At 50.3% G+C, this 17,081-nt stretch overlaps 8 protein-coding genes across 8 annotated transcripts; 2 read left to right on the top strand and 6 right to left on the bottom strand.

Annotated features, from left to right (window-relative positions):
- Nucleotides 1-268: 268 nt before the first annotated feature.
- TbgDal_XI8610 (NADPH--cytochrome p450 reductase, putative) lies at nucleotides 269-2,164 on the top strand (the record flags this gene model as incomplete). Its single annotated transcript, XM_011781704.1, has 1 exon — nucleotides 269-2,164. One exon carries the CDS (start codon nucleotides 269-271, stop codon nucleotides 2,162-2,164), a length of 1,896 nt encoding a protein of 631 aa, XP_011780006.1.
- An 886-nt stretch (nucleotides 2,165-3,050) lies between these two features.
- Nucleotides 3,051-3,938, bottom strand: TbgDal_XI8600 (ubiquitin activating enzyme, putative; the record flags this gene model as incomplete). The annotated part of the gene is made up of 1 exon (XM_011781703.1): nucleotides 3,051-3,938. One exon carries the CDS (start codon nucleotides 3,936-3,938, stop codon nucleotides 3,051-3,053), a length of 888 nt encoding a protein of 295 aa, XP_011780005.1.
- A 1,218-nt stretch (nucleotides 3,939-5,156) lies between these two features.
- Nucleotides 5,157-6,245, bottom strand: TbgDal_XI8590 (cystathionine beta-synthase, putative; the record flags this gene model as incomplete). Its single annotated transcript, XM_011781702.1, has 1 exon — nucleotides 5,157-6,245. The coding sequence occupies one exon, from the start codon at nucleotides 6,243-6,245 to the stop codon at nucleotides 5,157-5,159; it is 1,089 nt and encodes a 362-aa protein (XP_011780004.1).
- Nucleotides 6,246-6,401: 156 nt separating this feature from the next.
- TbgDal_XI8580 (hypothetical protein, unlikely) lies at nucleotides 6,402-6,794 on the top strand (the record flags this gene model as incomplete). Its single annotated transcript, XM_011781701.1, has 1 exon — nucleotides 6,402-6,794. The coding sequence occupies one exon, from the start codon at nucleotides 6,402-6,404 to the stop codon at nucleotides 6,792-6,794; it is 393 nt and encodes a 130-aa protein (XP_011780003.1).
- Nucleotides 6,795-6,911: 117 nt separating this feature from the next.
- On the bottom strand, nucleotides 6,912-10,175 carry TbgDal_XI8570 (hypothetical protein, conserved; the record flags this gene model as incomplete). Its single annotated transcript, XM_011781700.1, has 1 exon — nucleotides 6,912-10,175. One exon carries the CDS (start codon nucleotides 10,173-10,175, stop codon nucleotides 6,912-6,914), a length of 3,264 nt encoding a protein of 1,087 aa, XP_011780002.1.
- A 359-nt stretch (nucleotides 10,176-10,534) lies between these two features.
- On the bottom strand, nucleotides 10,535-13,453 carry TbgDal_XI8560 (exosome complex exonuclease RRP44p homologue,putative; the record flags this gene model as incomplete). The annotated part of the gene is made up of 1 exon (XM_011781699.1): nucleotides 10,535-13,453. One exon carries the CDS (start codon nucleotides 13,451-13,453, stop codon nucleotides 10,535-10,537), a length of 2,919 nt encoding a protein of 972 aa, XP_011780001.1.
- Nucleotides 13,454-13,813: 360 nt separating this feature from the next.
- On the bottom strand, nucleotides 13,814-14,950 carry TbgDal_XI8550 (hypothetical protein, conserved; the record flags this gene model as incomplete). The annotated part of the gene is made up of 1 exon (XM_011781698.1): nucleotides 13,814-14,950. The coding sequence occupies one exon, from the start codon at nucleotides 14,948-14,950 to the stop codon at nucleotides 13,814-13,816; it is 1,137 nt and encodes a 378-aa protein (XP_011780000.1).
- Nucleotides 14,951-15,565: 615 nt separating this feature from the next.
- TbgDal_XI8540 (hypothetical protein, conserved) lies at nucleotides 15,566-16,483 on the bottom strand (the record flags this gene model as incomplete). The annotated part of the gene is made up of 1 exon (XM_011781697.1): nucleotides 15,566-16,483. The coding sequence occupies one exon, from the start codon at nucleotides 16,481-16,483 to the stop codon at nucleotides 15,566-15,568; it is 918 nt and encodes a 305-aa protein (XP_011779999.1).
- Between the last annotated feature and the right edge of the window lie 598 nt (nucleotides 16,484-17,081).

The following is a 17,081-nucleotide window of genomic DNA, read 5'->3' as shown; positions in this document are numbered from 1 at the left end:
GGAGTATTCACGGCATTGAGATTCGTCGGTGCGTGAAAGCGAGCAAGAAACACACGAAATATGGACACTAATGTGGGGTAACGCGCCGACTGGTGTTTTTTGTGGCGGCACGAAAGTGGTGTGAAGTTGTCGCTCAATTTCCCCATTCTCTCTTTCCCTCTTTCGTATTCGGAGTCGGGTTAGCGATCACAAACATTGTGAGTGTGTGTGTGTGTGCGCGCGCGTTTCGTTTTAAGGTTATTTTTATATATAGTTGGCGTTGTATCTCATGATTTTCCTCGTGATATCCACCGCCATTATCGCGGTCCTTGCATGGTTCGTTGCCGGGGTTTTCATACGCGGTGGTGGGGGTAGGGGGAAAACCGCCGCACCACAGGTTGTAGGGGTTGCTCAATATCCTTCACAACCGTCTTCTCGAGTCGACGTTCGCGTTCTCTTCGGCTCGCAAACAGGTACTGCTGAAATGTTTGCTAAGACTGTTACGCGAGAGGGCTTGAGACTGGGTGTCCCTATGAAACTTGCTGACGTGGAAAATTATCGTCCGTCCGACTTGGCAGGGGAAAAATATGTCATTATTATCTGCGCCACGTATGGTGAGGGTGAACCCACGGACACCATGGTCGGGTTCCATGAGTGGTTGGTAGACGACTCCCGGGCAGTGGGAGAGGAATTAAGTGGGGTGAAATACACAGTGTTTGCCCTCGGGGACCGGCAATACAAGTTCTTTTGCCGTGAAGGCATCACGGTGGACCGCCGCATGTCTGAGTTAGGTGCTCAACGTTTCTATCCCCTCGGTTATGGCGACTGTGGAAATAGCATCGAAGAAGAATTTGATAACTGGTGTCACAACCTCTGGCCAGTCTTGGGACGCGCACTTTCTCTAGTACTGAAATCGAACTCAACCGAACCCGTGGCACCCGAATGCCGAATGAAATTATGGGGACCTCCGGAAGAGGCCCCGTTGCCGTTCCCCAAGCTCGCGTCAGTGTTGGAACCAACACAACGATTGCCTTCTTGGGCACCAGTGAAGGTGAACAAGGAGCTGCTGAGCAATGCTACCGGAAGAAGTACAAGGTTAATTGAGTTTGATACATCAGAAACTGTTATCTCCTACCAGGCTGGTGACCACCTCGGTGTTCTTCCTAGTAACCCCAGCGAAATGGTGAACACTTATCTGCGGGTGTTGGGCGTGAGCGAGCAAGAATCAAGTCAGGTCATCTCGCTGCAGAACAGAGCAACTGGCAAGAACGTTTTCCCTTGTCGCGCGTCAATTCGCACTGCACTCACATGGTACATCGATCTTGCCGGGCCCCCCAAGAAGTCTACTTTGCGTGCTTTCGCCCACCATTGCACTGATCCCGTTGAAAAGGACACCTTGTTAAAACTGCTGAGTACTGAACCCGAGTCGGTGGAGGCGTATGGCAAGCTCGTTTTGGAGTTAAGGACTGTCCTTGGCTTTTTGCAGCGATTCAAGTCGATGTCTCCCCCGCTGAGTTTCTTCTTGGAGATGATGCCGCGGATTGCCCCACGGTATTTTTCCATTTCGTCTGATTCTCTGACCCACCCGACGAGTGTGGCCATTACTGTTGCTGTGGTCGAGGGTGGCCTCTGCACAAATTTGCTTCAGCAGGCAGCCGTGGGTCAAAACATTCCCGTGTTTGTGCGAAAATCTAACTTCCACCTTCCGCTTCGAGCTAAGGATCGACCAATCATCATGATTGGCCCGGGCACGGGTGTAGCGCCTTTTATTGGGTTTCTCCACCGCCGTAGCGCGTGGCTGGAAAAGGGTAACAAAGTTGGTGATGCACTTTTGTTTTTTGGTTGCAGGAGGCGTGAGGAGGATCATATATATGCTGACTTTATGGAGAAGTGTCTATCGAATGGGGCACTCTCCGTGCGGGATGTTGCTTACAGCAGAGAACAAGCGGATAAAGTTTATGTGCAGCACCGCCTAGCGGCACGCGGGAAGGAAGTATGGGAAATAATCAGCAGAGGAGGAAATGTTTACGTATGCGGGGATGCAAAGAATATGGCGAGGGATGTCGAGAAGCAGCTACTGGATATCGCGCAGAAATATGGTGCAATGAAGGAGGATGAGGCGACGGCATTGCTTGAGAAACTCGCAACTGATGAACGGTATTTGAAGGATGTCTGGACGGCGTGAGTGTTATGTGGTTTGGGCCCGATGATGGTGGAGGACGTCGACCCATCGGTAATTGTGCATATCCACACCCACTTTCTCATGCGTTGCCAGTGCTTTGGAAGAACGCGCGCTTACAGTTTTACTTCCGTAAATTTCCTATCGGTTCCTGTCGGTTTATATTTGTTTGTCGCAATGGTTTCGATGCCAATGGTAGTATGTGCTGACGGCGTGCACGTTTGTACCCTTTCTCGGGGCAACCGGATGGTTTCTCAGTTCTAACTCTGCTGCCGCCTGGTGTGTTTAAAGTGTTGGGGCGGTGTTGGGCAATGCGGCTTCTCTTCTACATCTTCTAAAAGTTGGCGCAAGCGTAGATCACATTTCCAAAGCCCCAATCGCGTTGGCTGTTCGAGGGCATGAATTATTTGGAGTGCGCGTGCACCAACTAACCCACGCAAATCGTCACATGTGTTTGTGGGACGTCAACATCTCAACAACCCCACCTGGCGGACAAAGAAAAAATGATAGGAGAGAGCTACTTCCAGCGGCAAGCACTCCCCGTACAACTTCCAGGTGCTGTTGGGGGCACCGTCACATGAAGACTTGGCAACGAGCCTTCACTAAACAATAGATCGACCCTTGGGGCTGCACCTAGTGTTACAGACAAAAGCAAGAGAAAAGGTTGCGATGAGTTTTGTTTGCGGCAGTTTCGCATTTTATCCCCTGAATAGAGGCACACCACCGAATAAGTTTATTGGCACCAACCAACCAACCCCCCCCCCCCCTCATAAGAGTAGAAAACGAGATACTTTGGTTGGCAGCTGCACACAATCCCATCCAGCCGGCGAAAGATACGAAATATACGGACCAAAACACATGCGCTGCGTGCCTTATGAGCGCATCGATCCCTCTACGGGTTGCGCAGGTGCCCCACTTGAACCTCGACACCGTCGCTGGTGTCACTAATTGCCCAGGCATATTCTCCTTCTCCCATTTCTTCGCTTCCCATTCCTATTGTGTGAATAATGAGCTGAGCAAACACGCCTCCCGCCACTGTGGTTTCGATTGCGGTGCTGTGCATCAACTCTCCAGTGGCGGCCGCGGCAAACTCGATATCTTCACGCGTCAGTTGCAGCAGACTACGTTGACGCACAAAACCCTTAGCAAAGAGAAGGCGCTCAAAGTAATTAAGCTCCTGTGGGCATTCAGCCATTTTTAACAACAACAGCACCCGCTGGAACACAACGGGCCTCGTGCCGACTTCCTCATCGAGTAATGCTCTTAATTGCGCCACGAAAGGGATCTTTTGTTTCCTGTAAAGGAAGAAGCCCGCTGTCAGGTGCCCGAGATCCACCGTGAGCAGCATGACATCCGCCGACCCGCTCAGTGGATCCCCCGCACACTCGAGCATGTCAGCCTCACACTTTGCGCGTGCCAAAACAACCCGAAGCGACGAGTTGCTCTGCGGCGCCCCATCCCTATTTCTAATTTCCCGACTCGACGACACCGCCACGTACGGGTTAAGCGACTGGAGCTTCCCCGCCGAAGCCTCACCCCGCCGTTCCCCCAACTTACAACCCTGAAGAATAAAACTGTGCTTAAGATCGGCAGCCTCAACAGGGGCCGTATCGTCCAAGACGACGGAACCGACGCCGGCGAGCACCAAATTTTTGGCCACCTCTGCATTGGCGGAAGTTATGCCCTTGATGTTGACTTCCGTCCTCCGTAGTCTTTCCTGCGTTCTCTTCCCCCAGAGCCGCATTTGCCGGTCATACCGCGTTTTTTCGTCCGCATTCATCGCCGCGCTTAAGTGAAGGAGAGAAGGGTGAGAAGGCAAAGGACATTGTTTAAGCAAAAAAAATTAAGGCAAACCCCCGGCAGAAATAAAAATTCGGGACGGGGGGTACGTCTCCATCCGCGGCGGTGATCCCCCAAAAAATGACCAAGGCCAGATTCAAATAACAACCAAGCGCAGCGGTGTCCGGATGCACACCCGCATCACATGAAGCCGCAGACGCAAAAAAAAAAAAAGGAAGTCAACACCTGGCGCCGGTGGGGACCCCACGGAATATCGCTCTCCGCAACCCCCGCTACAAATTCCCTTTTTTTTTTTTTTTGCGGCAAGTAACTAAGTGAATATTTAGCCCTGATGAAGGGTTAGTTTTGTTCTCTAATTGAGGGAAACGAGGGGAAGTGGGAAAGGAAATAAAGTGGCGGAAACCACGGGAATTTTTGATGGAGATGAGTGGATAAACGGCCAGCGACGCGTCCAAGTCCATGAATATATGGGGAAGATGGACAAAACACCGTCGGGCTTACTAACAGAGTACCAAATGTCGCTGTCAGAAAATTATGTTTTAACAGGAAGGAGAGATTTTACTCCTCCCCAACCATCCTCACTTTTTTGTTGGACAAAAATTATTTTAGATGAGCGTGAATATGCGTGCGTCTGAGCTTGATAGAGTGCCCAGGATGAAAAAAAATAAATAAATGATAATAATAGTAACAGTCGATGACTAATAAAAACGGCGGGGGCTGAGCACACTGGATTTACAACAAAGAACAGCGCCTCGCATCCGAGCTACCCACTTCCCAAATGCGAAGAATATATATATATATATATATATATATATATATTATTTATACATAGATACGATGCGCGAGGTGCCTCCGCTCACCAGAATACCGTTGTAAAGCCTTTTATCACACACACACAGAAGCGGCCCGGCGGGTAATTAGATAATATAACGAACGCGAAAAATGAAAACATCCAAAATATGGGGAAAGTTGCGGCAGACAACCCCTATAGTTAAACGACCACCTTAAGCCAGATGTCCCCCGTACATGTCCTGGAATAAAATAACAACGACGAAATCGATATAAATATAGAATGAAATTAAGAAATAAAATAAAGCACGTATCACCTCCTCAAGTACAGGCTACTCGCTGGTTGAGTCTTTTCCGCTTTTCCCCCCTTTTTTTTCGCAGTGCCTTCCTGCGCTTCACCGCCAGAATATCACTTCCCAATTAAACCGAGTTTGGCTTCATATTCCGCCAGCTTCTTCCTCGTACCCTCAAGCTCTGCCTGTAGGTTTTCATATGTGGGACGTGTCACCTCACCGGACTCAAGTTTCTTCTCAATCCTCCAGTTTACATCAGGGAACTTGGACATGTAATTCCTAATGCCGTCCGGGAAGACCACAACACAACGTTGGTTCGGGCCAAGATCCTTCGCCGCCTGCAGCACTCCCCACATGGCGGAACCGCTGCTACCCCCCACCAATAGGCCCTCCTCACGGTGCAATTGTGATGCCAGTTCGAAGCTTTCCTTGTCAGTGGACTTTACCCATTTATCCACATATTCTCTCTCGCATACATCTGGCACAAAGTCATAACCAATACCTTCAACCAAGTATGGTTTGGCATCCTTTGGTGGATTAGCGGGATCGGCCAGGAGACTACCGACGGGGTCGACGCCGACCACAATAACATCAGGGAGCAAACTCTTCAGCTTCTTCGCCACGCCAGTGATTGTGCCTCCAGTACCGGCCCCAAGAATAACCATGTCCACCTTCCCACCGCACTGGTCGTATATCTCTTGTCCCGTAGATTCGTAGTGCGCCCCTGGGTTACTTGGATTCCTGTACTGATCCAAGAACACGTAACCCTCCTCCCTTTCCAGGCGGCGTGCCACACCAATAAGGCTCTCTGGATGGTCCCATGCCAGCGAAGTTTCGGTTCGGATAACCTCAGCCCCTAGAGCGCGAACCACCACCTCCTTTTCATGGGACATCTTCTTTGGCATTGTGATCACCACGCGGTGGCCCCGAACGGAGCCCACCAAGCTGAGGCCAATGCCGGTGTTTCCACTCGTTGCCTCAACAAGCGTGCTGTTAGGAGGAAGTCTCCCACTGGCCTCCGCGTCAAGCACCATTTTTAGCGCGATGCGGTCCTTCACGCTTCCCCCCGGGTTAAAGAATTCGCATTTAGCCACGACTTCACACTGGATCCCGTGCATATTCGGCAGGCGATTGAGGCGTATGCATGGTGTTGAACCGATCGTGTCGAGAACGGAATCAAGAATAGTGGTTCGTTGGTCCTTCATCTTTTGTGATTAATGCAAATCGAAGCACCAACTAAAAAAAAAAAATTAATGGCTGCCCGTATTCGACTCCTGTAAAGCTTCCCACCCACACCTTATGTATCCTCAACGGGGCAGACATAAAGTAAAGCAAAGGGAAAAAGAAGTGCGTTAGACAGCATGTGCGCATGCACGTATTCTTACCCTAGGGCAGCACATGGACACGACGGAACAACCTCACAACTCTTCACGCGCAAACGTATATTTACGTTGCCGCAACTACACAGATCCTATTTTTTAAAATTATTATTCGTGCAGAAACCGTTAAGTAACCCCCTTCGGGCCGTCTCTCTCCACTTAACTTTCCATCAACACCACTCGCTACTCGGTCCTTCCGTCGCGTGCCGCGCTCACAAACATATGATAAATTATTATGCGAAATGCCGTGCGCGCAATCATACGGAGGGGGAGGGTAGATGCCTTGCATTTAGGGGCATGTATCTTCTCACACGCACCGGCGCCTTCCTGCCTGCCAGTCTCGCAAAAAAAAGAATAAATAAATTACACTGGTAGTGGCCCATGGCACGTGTTGACAACTGAGAAGTGGTAAAAGGAGAGTGCTAGGGACAACGTGGCAAGAAATAATGGTCAAACATCATCCATGAAAGTTCTCTGTGAAAAAGCAAATCGTCAGCGTCTCAATAGAAGCTGAAGATGCTGTTCCTCCTCTTCAGAAAGCTGAATCCTCTCTTTGCTTATACTCCTACCGAGTGCCGAAAGATTCTCGCGGGCACCCTGATGGTGTATCATGAAGGTTCCGAGCACATCTAGCACCTCCCTGCAGCACTTGGGAGAAATGCTTTGTTGACCTTGCAATCGTACCGACTGCTCGGCTATTGCTCGTACAAGTGGAACGTGTCGCCAGTTAGTGTCGCTTAACACAAGACACAACTTACCAATAGACTCATCCGTCAGTTCCTCCGCCCGCTGCACCACCCAATCCGCCAGTTGTGCCACATGCTTATCGTCCTCAACGTCATAGTTCATTGACCACAGGGAGGTAATGACATCGACAGCCTTGGTAGCGTCTGTCAACTCTTCCCTATTCTCTGCGATGCTTGAAACCATCCGAGACGCGAGCCTCTCGTGTTCAACGCCGAGTGACCCAAAAGACGACAAAAGCACGCACTGAGACTCGATTGGGAATTCTTTTACCTTCTCTGCGGCCTTTGACCCAAGGTCGTCGTACAGTTGGTCGTTCAACAACATCACGCGGCTGACGCCCCTTATAGTCAAGAGTAACTCCGCAGCGTTCAGATCCTTTGAGTGATCCAATATCCAACGCGTGAAGCGGTCAAAGAGTTTCTTGTCGAGGTACTTCACCCTTCCAAAGGCGGCTATAGCAAAACTGATTGCCTCTTGATCCAAAAGGGAAAACACTGGCCGATGAGCAAGGCGCGTTGCGAACACGTTATATAGGCTTCGCTTTGTGCAATGCATGCGCGAGAAACCATACAGAAGCCGCGCAATAACTTTCCCACTCCAGAACTCCTGCGAATGATCAACAACGTAGTCCGAACATCTCTCCGCGACCAGTTGGTGAGAAAGGCGTGCTCCCACATCAGAAACCTCACCGAGACCAAATATAGCATTCGCCATCTCGTTGGTCGTCAGCAGCTCCAGTCTCCTCGGGAGATCATCAATGAGCGCGTTCGAGAGCGACTCCACTGACGCCGACAAGTGAACTGCAAGGCACAAATCTGTGTACACACTCGAACCGATTGCGTACATCCACTTGATAATGTAATCAACTGACCGTTCGTCGATAGTCCCCACTTTGTCACCCTGTCGAAGCCACACAACAGCCGACAAGGCGACAACGTCCGGTGGCAAAGATTGTTGGCGTAACAGACGACTCACAACAACGGATTGAAATTCGACTGCCAGCTCCTTTGTTGCCAAATTCTCTGTGCCCACGAGCAGCCGCGCTAACTCGCCAATGGCATCGTCAGACAGCTGTTGCATGTTCCCTTCTAATTTGTTGCCAACGATATAAAGAGCACTTGTGCGCCTCGTCCTGACGCAGAGCAATCCAACCGACGGGATGAGCTCGACAGGACAGCCGGTCACATTTTTCTCCACTGTGTGCACCAGAAGTGATGCCAGCGTTTCAAAATCGGGGCAGTCAAACTCTGACTGAAGCGTGGCAAAACAGGCACAGCGTCGTACTTCTACATCATTGATGGTGGACTTACCTTCTAACATCGCGGACACAGACTCGACAAGTCGGCGGAACACGGGTTCCATGGCGTCTAATAGCGGCTCATAAACAAAGTCGCAGCATCGTATCATATCAAACGCAATGAGTGCTTCGCATTCGGAGAGAGCCCCCTGAGCGCAGATGGAAGAACAAACAAATTGTATCAACTCGTCATTTGCGTCGAACGCGCGCACTGCCTTCGCCACTTTACAAAGGAACGGCACATCGCGGGAACCCTGTATCACTGAGAAAAGCCGCACTATCAACGCTTTCTGAAACTTACTCTGGGACTCATTTATAGAGTCGTTGTCTCCCTCACTGGTGCCTCGGGGGGCTGGTAGTGCAAACACTTCACACATTTGCAGCAGCGTCTCCAGTGGCGTGTCACAGAGATCCCTCTCAGTAAACCGGTTAAGAACGGCCGCGTAGTGGGGCAGCAATGCTCCGGAAGAATCGCGTCGAGCTGCCCTGACAAACGCCGTAACTCCTTGTGGACTAATGTGTTCGAGTTCTGCCGAGAGGCGCAAGATGACGCCTTCAGGAATGTCACCCTTTTCAGCAAATAGACATGCCGCCTGCGCCGCCACATCAACGGGAATGGTTTCACTCTGCTCCTGTACGACATCAAACATTATGTCCTCTGGCAATCTTTGACCCAGCAGCAACATACTGTATGCCCTGGAGGTTGTGTAGGTTGTTGTTAGGGAAGAGGCGGGATCGTCACTCCACTCAACACCGCGATCGGCACGGTGGACATCGGAAACTCCGCTATGATCTTGGCCTAGAGTATTGCGCACTCGCGGGAAGAGGTTGGGAGACCTCAGTACTATTTTGTGCATTTCGTTCAAATGAAATTTGTTGCCGGTAGGAAGGACTAACAGTACTAAGTCCTCAATCTTTTCATGTAAAACAAAGTCCCGAACGGTAAAGTGTGCGTAGAGCTCCATCGCCTGCACCGCCTCAGCTGCCGTTGGTGGCTTCCCACACCTCACCAATTGTAACATCCACTGCCGTGCGCGTAACATATCCCATGCTTGTGTTTCCTCATCACCGACAGCAGTTTCGTCCCCGTCTTCGTTTCCCTTCGTTAACGTCTCCTCCCCACACTTCGCGGCGGCTTTGGCCAAAGACTGCGTGCCAATGCTGTTAATACAGAGGCGTTGTTCCTCCGTTGCCTTGGCGCACATTTCATCAATCAACATCCTCATTTCTCCATCTGTGAGGTGCGATTGAGCGACACCCAAGAACGATTTCAGCACGGGTACCGAGTCATTCTTTTGAAGCAAACTCGCACCCGCCTTCAGAAGGGTGGTAATCGTTTCGTTGCCATAAGTTTTAATTGAAGCCGAATACCGAGCAATTGCGCTTACGTGACTCAGGCGCGTAGATGAAGCTGCTCTGCGCACAGACTCATACGCACCATCAATGAGAGCATCTGCCAGATCGAAACGATTACAAGAGAGTGCTTCGGCACCCTCCGCTATCATTCCTAGTTCTGTGGGAGTGCATAAATGGCTGATGCGTTGCGCCCTTGTAGTTATGGCCTCCGTGTTCGTTAGATGTGCCAGTTGATCCCTTCGTAGAGGCAGACGCGCAATGGCAGCCATGGATAAGCACAATTCCTCCTTAATCAAACGAGTAGCCACGGGTGGGGAGGTGATACGCCGGATCAAACAGTACAGCCTCCCATTCATGCCGAAAACAAATGATGAAGGATACCAGCTACATCCGCATTGTGTCACGCGTGGTACCACAACGGAGAAAAAAGGCGGGGAAGTATGCAAAGTAGGAAACAGAATAATAATGTTAATACAGTGCGCTAAAAAAACAAAAAAAGAGGGAAAACAGCGAAAAAGGGAAAGGATGTTAAGGGCCCAGTAATGGCGGGCAACGGCCGTCTGTGAGCTGATTATGACTTACACTTATCTTCGATTAAATCATTTCGCATCAAACGACTGAAAAGCTTATCACCGGCAACCGTTTGCGCACCACCCTTCGAAGCGAACAGCCCCACCAGTCTCAAGATGAAGGCGTAGCTATCTGTTGGGCTTGTTTACTGTCGCTCCTCCTCTAGCCGCTGCCTCTTCAACGGTAATTCTTCACCCGCTATTGCGACTGGTTCACTGACGTCCTCACAACCCTTCATTAAACCAATAATCGAAAAGACTAGCGAAGCCCGGAGCACATCACCGCGTTGCCGCACTTCAATACCAACCTTCACCTTATCAAGTAAGTTGGGCACGCGAACCAGCGTCTCTTTCGCGATTTTCCCTTCCTGGCCATACTTTGGAACAAGAACAAACACATGTGTTTCCGACAACTTAACCACATAACCGTCCTCCGATGGTATTTCCTGGTTTGCGAAGTTACGCAAGTAGAATCCTGTAAAGAGATTTTGCGAGTCGCGTCCAGCCTTCTGCGCTTGCTCGTGGCGGTAGTTAAGATTGGAGGCCAACGCCTCCATCTTAACGGAAACCATATGAGCTTCGCTAACATCCATAATTCCGAGCGCTGCTGCAAGCTGCCGATGCACAATTACGTCCGCGTACCGACGAATAGGGGAGGTAAAGTGCGTGTAAATAGGCATGGCAAGACCGAAATGGTGAAACTCGTCCTTCGATACCTCGCTACTTGAAAAATACTGTGCCTGCCGCAGACATCTAGTGACAAGGGTGCGGATAAGCCTGTTGAAATAGGGATCAGATGGATCAACACATTTCTCTAACGATTCGTTTAACGCAAGGGATGTGGTGTCATCGAGTTTCACACCAATCTTCCTACGTATTGCCTCGTTCAGCGTGTCGAAAGCATTCTCAGCGGGGGCCTGATGGCGACGCAGGAGGGTCCACCGAGGAAAACTGGCGTACACGCGCCGTGCCGCCGCTGCATTGGCGAAAAGCATCCATTCCTCAATCATCGAGTTAGAATCAAAAGTCTGATATGCTTGCATGTCCGTTGGATTCACGTGATCGTTGTCAACCTTAAACTTAAACTCCTGCGAACACAAGAACAGGGCGCCGTCTTTTTCGCGCCTTTTCCTGAAGTGACGACTCAGCTGCATGAGATACCGCAGGGAAACAGCAGCCTCACTCTCATCCTCAGGGTCGTCGATCATACGTTGTGCATCACCGTAATAAAGTGCAGCACGAGAACGGATTACCGTCTTCCCAAAGAACTCACGTACTACAGAGTAATTCTCATCAAACTCCCACATAATTGAGAATGCATATCTGTCCTCGTCAGCAACAATAGAACACAAGTTTTCCGTGAGAAGTTGAGGGAGCATATTGATACGTCTATCTACGAGATACACACTTGTGCTTCTCTTCGCCGCCTCCTCGTCCATCGCGGTGCCCTCTTTCAGGAAGTGCGTAACATCGGCGATGTGAACGCCGACCTCCAAGTGGTTTCCATTCACTCTGCGGCAGTGAAGCGCATCGTCGATATCTCGGCATCCAAGTGGATCAACACTGACAACGCAGAGGTCGCGAAGATCCAACCGGTTGCCAAGTTCCTCTTCAGTGACGTTCCACTCGCCCTTTGGAAGGCAGTCATACACCGCCTCGCTAAAGTCATAGTGCGGTATGTCATTCTCCAGAAGGATCACCTTTGCTTCCGTGTCCTTGTCACCAATAGTACCGAGGACCTCAACGTAGTGACCCACGGGGAAGCTGCTGTGCTCCCCCCAGTCATCAATAATAACACTTAACCTCTTATCCTTTAGATCCCCTAGATGAGCCGTAGTAATACGGATGCGGGGGATGCGATTGTCCTTCGGCTGAAACAGCACACTCACCGTACCTGTTAGCGTGTCCAACGTATCTGCCAGCTTGTTCAATTCTTCAACATCGATGCTGCCACAGAAGGGGCGTCGGTTCATGGTGGTGATGCCGACAACTCGGCCAACGGGCGTGTAGCCACGCGCCAGTGCTGCTCCTTCTGACTCCTCACCGATACCCTCACGACCGCTATTTTCGTGATCATCACCGCCTGCACCGGTATCGTTCATCTCTTCCGTTGGTTTCGCACCCCTCAAAGGGCGCCACGAAGCCACCGGAAGTAACTCCACCGTAACAATGTCCCCATGAATGGCACGATTGAGGTTCGTCCGCCCGGGCAGCAGCACCCGCTCGAAGTTGTGCCCCTTCCATTGCCCGCGGATCTCGCCAAAAAAACAATTCGTTTCGCTAACACGCAGCTTTCCACGAAGGTACGTACCATTTTGAACCCCAAGATCCAAGGCACTCTCGGCGAGGTGTGGGGAAAACAGCGCTCTCGCTGATCCCTGTTCCTTTCCTTCCACTGGTCTGTCGGGTTGTATCATCTCCAGCAAGTCCGTTCCAGCCGTTACGCATCCCGCTAAAAACTGTCGCAGTGTGAGGCACGAAAGGTTAGAGATATTTTCCTCAGCCTGCGCTGAATTAGGTGCACTCTGCAGTAGTTTGTCATGTGAAACTAACACAACGCTTGGAATCTCCGCTACGCCCGTTACGGCTGGGAAGGCGAGGGCAAGATGCTGTGCGTACCATCGACCTGCCACACGAACGCAACGATCATTGAAGTCGCTCCGCGTTTCTTCGCTCTGCATCACACAATGAGTCTGCTCGTGGCGATCGTTTGAGAAGACGTAGCACTGCTTTCTTTCACCACCTACCAAACGCTGGAGTCGCGCATATATGGCCTTGTTGCGCTCTTGCACCTCCGACATGACGGTGGAGAGCAGAACAATATTCTGTATTCGGGCATCCTCCATAGCATTCATATTATGTAGGATGGTGACGGCGTCGGGGATCATTATGGGTGCTGTTGGGACGAGTGAGCTGCTGTTGCCACTGTTTTGACATGCCGTTGAGGCACAGAGTTTACAACCAACAGTACCACACCCGATATCACTGCGAGTGATGCCACTCGCAGTGCGCCGCGTGGCAGAGCTGCGGACCTGATGCACAGCCAGTCGTTTTTTCGTAAACATCTTCGAATGTGTGTGTGGGAGGGGGAAAAAAGCAAAAATTAATCGGTTCTATCATGACGTAGGACAGTTAATCGGACACCAGTTGCACATGCACTTAAGGACGATATCAACGACAACGAAGTGTATCGTTAAGAATCATAAGAGAACATGAAGTCGGAAAGACGCAGTTCTTCATAGTCTCCCGATGAACACGATTAGGATGGAATCAGCAGCAGGAAAGAGCATGACAACACCAAAGAAATTCGTTAATAATCTCGACAACAACGGCTACCACAGTGAATGCGCAAATGTACACATCAAGGATATTTACGCGACATACCGAACTGAGTGACAGTGGCAGCTGTCACAGGCACTGTTCGTTTATATCGTTGGCATCAACGACTGCCATTGCTTCCGCACCAAAGCGCAGTACTCCACACAATCATCCACCAACTCGACTTCTTCAAGGGAGGCGGCCGCGTTTCCCGCGTCGTTCCACCCTGACACGAAGGTTCGGACATCATCGATTCCCAGAAGCCCCTCTGTGCCTGGAAAAAGAGGAGTGGGAACAGCTGTTACGGCTATTGTGTCGATGCCCACTTCCATAGCCTTGGAGAGAACGTAGTTTTCTCCGACATTTCCACTCTCACCGCGGCAGAGCGCCAACATCACACACCTCATTGGAACGCCACATGATGCCGCCGTTTTCATTACGGTTTCCAGCCAGCGGGGCGTTAGACCAAAGATTCCCTCTTCAAATACCACACGCTCACAGGAACAACTACCGCCTTCGCCAAGGATATCACAGCTTAGTAACCTCGCGGCAGCCTCTGCTACACGCACACCCGGTACGTAAAGTCCCTCGTAGCGGCATGTAAGCGAGGACCGTAGCCACGCGGTGCATTTGTAGCCGCCTATGTCCGCCAACGCAGATAGTGCGGGGTTGAATTCCTCCGCATAGAACTCTTCCAAGTACTTCTCAAAAAGCATACGCGAGCAAAGTGGTCCCGAGGGAACACACAAGCACACCTTCTTGTAGAGAGGAAACTTCTGTATGAGTTGCGGGACATCGCATGGGGCTATCAAAACAACAAACTGATCATACCTTGGTACGGCATCCCACGCAGCTTTGTGTGATGTACCACCAGAATAAGGTGCATCAAACGTTTGATGGAGGGTTTCAAGTAGTCGAAAAGGCACAAGCGTTTCGGCCGCCCCACCAATCATCATTCCACCCGTTATTATGTCAAGGGAGAAGTTGGCAATATCGCGACGACCCTCAAGTGTGACCTTCCATCCTGATAAAGAGTTCATGAGTGCACACGCCGAACAGTCTAAGAGCCGCAATGCTAAACCCGCGCCCGCAGCCGTCGGAACGAGATGGGTTGCCATACTTCGGCCAGTCCCCGCCTGTTCAGGCCCCAAGTATACGATGCGACAAAAGGCAAAAAAACAAAAAGTAAATAAGAATAGGGGGCACAAAACAAATAAATGCGTAAAAACAAATAGGCGTCTCATATCGGACTTTCATTTCCGCGCAGATAAGGAAGACAGGGCGGAGCATTCGAAGACGCCGGCCTAAAGGTTCGTTAACAGAAATTGCCAGAGGTTGAAGACAGGTACTGGGTCACCAGAGTCATGGGGATAACCAGAAAAATTTTAGGTCGCATACGGTCGTAAACACAAAGTTACACCACGGCAGCAAAAGGACTCAGTGAAAATTATGATTCAGGCACCATCCGCGGCAACTCGAAACATTTCCACGAGACCGACAGCTCGAATGAAGGCCGCTCAAAGCAACACAATCGTCCAAACGTGGCCGCGCATCAGCTCCGTGAGAGTGTGTCAGCGCGGAAAAGAGCGAAACAACTTATTTCCATAACTACCGGGTACCACCATCAGCATATGCGTCGCTAAAACGTTTGAGAAACGTTGCAGAAGAAAACGAAGTCATGTGTAAATATGAAACCCACGACAAGAACAAAGGAGTGTAGATTTATACGACACGACACGACACGCTAGCTATTGGAGTGCACACTTTCCGCATAGTTCAGGCTTCTGATTGTAACAGTGCACTCTTCAGTGTTATGTCCGTTCCTTACATTTCCTTGGCAGTACAACCCCATGCTCCGCTTACTCGTTATGTGGCTTCACCATGAGCACAACGTTAAATCGGTGTTGTGCCCAACACGATACTACCAACTGTGTCCACGAAAGCAGCGTGGCCACCGAACACCAGCGATAAACAGCGTGCTCACCATCACATGAAGGCGATCCTCCACCACGCTTACAGCAATTCGCCAGGAGCGCAGCGCCGGAAACGTAAGCGAAAACGGGCAGTGCCAAAAATATTTTCCAGAAAAACCGATAACCCCGTACATCATCAAATACCGAAGCAGTAAACCACACAGCAAGCAAGGGCCCACCCATGCGTGCAACAGTAAGACACCAATACAACACAAAGGGAGCTTTGCACTCTATGTTCCCGCGCTTTGGCTTGGTGTCACATGCAGTCCACAAAAGGATCCACTGCCCACCGGTCGCCAGGAGTGAAAGTATAGAAACCCCAACGCCACAGAGGGCCAAAAAGTCACGCGCAGCGATGCCTATTCTCCACGAAATTGCCAAGGAAAATAACGTAGATAAGACGGAAACACACCAAATACGTCGGACTCGACTCAAATGATGCATTAAGCTCTCCCCCTGTAACGCAGTGAACCCACGCAACTCATCTTCATTTAACGGGAAATCTAAAGGGTGACGCCTCCTTTCAAGGTAAGTGGTGCCATGTGTCATCCACATATCAGCCATGTCCATGGTCAAGGCAAGGAGGCAACAGACACCCAATATAACCGGCACCAGCAGCCAGTGCCTCATGCAGCGTAAAACCCAACTGCGTGTTGAAGAGGGCGCTGTGGTAAGTTTCACCGAATCATTGGTTTCAATGGGAGTTAGGCCACGCACCCAACGTGCGCCATTATCCTTTTGAATTGACTTGGTGTATGATGAGGGATCTTGTAGCACCTCTAGTTCGCTATCGTCTGACCCCATCTTCTTAACCTACTCTACTTCTTGCCGCGTCCAACACCGCTGTTTGCCGTACCCGTGCACTTTCCTTTTGATCCTGCTGGTGCTGCAACCGTGCAGGCTATGATACACCCTTCTCTTAATAAACCCCTAATGCACACAGGTGTTGCGCAGCCAACTTACTACAAAAAGGACAAGAGAAAAACAAAGATAGAAGAGGCGTGTGGGTGATGCGCCCATCCTTATACTAACGCAGCAACAGATGAAGTTGAATAGATACAGTATTTTCTCTTAAAGACTAAGAACAAAAAAAAAAAGCTTCACAGACGAGAGTGGCTGCGATCGGAAATTTGCAGAAAATTTGCGTCGTATAAACTTAACGTGCAGCGCTCAAACGGATGGAAAAGAGAGAAGAGGACACACGCCAGTTGTTCCGGTGAACACTTTTATATTGTTGAGACAACGTTATAAAAGCTGTGGAGATTTTTATGTAAGTATAACAACCGACAATTCGTAATGCTACTATGCCGATGTTACTGTTAACTTCTTTAAACGCTTATGATCCAACAACATTCCGAAAGGCTGAGTGCTGTAACTCACCTCGCATAGACACCTCCAACGA

The sequence above is a fragment of the Trypanosoma brucei genome, chromosome 11, assembly GCF_000210295.1.
Source record: "Trypanosoma brucei gambiense DAL972 chromosome 11, complete sequence".
NCBI classification, from domain to species: Eukaryota; Euglenozoa; class Kinetoplastea; order Trypanosomatida; family Trypanosomatidae; genus Trypanosoma; species Trypanosoma brucei.
This window is presented reverse-complemented; position numbering and strand designations above follow the sequence as displayed.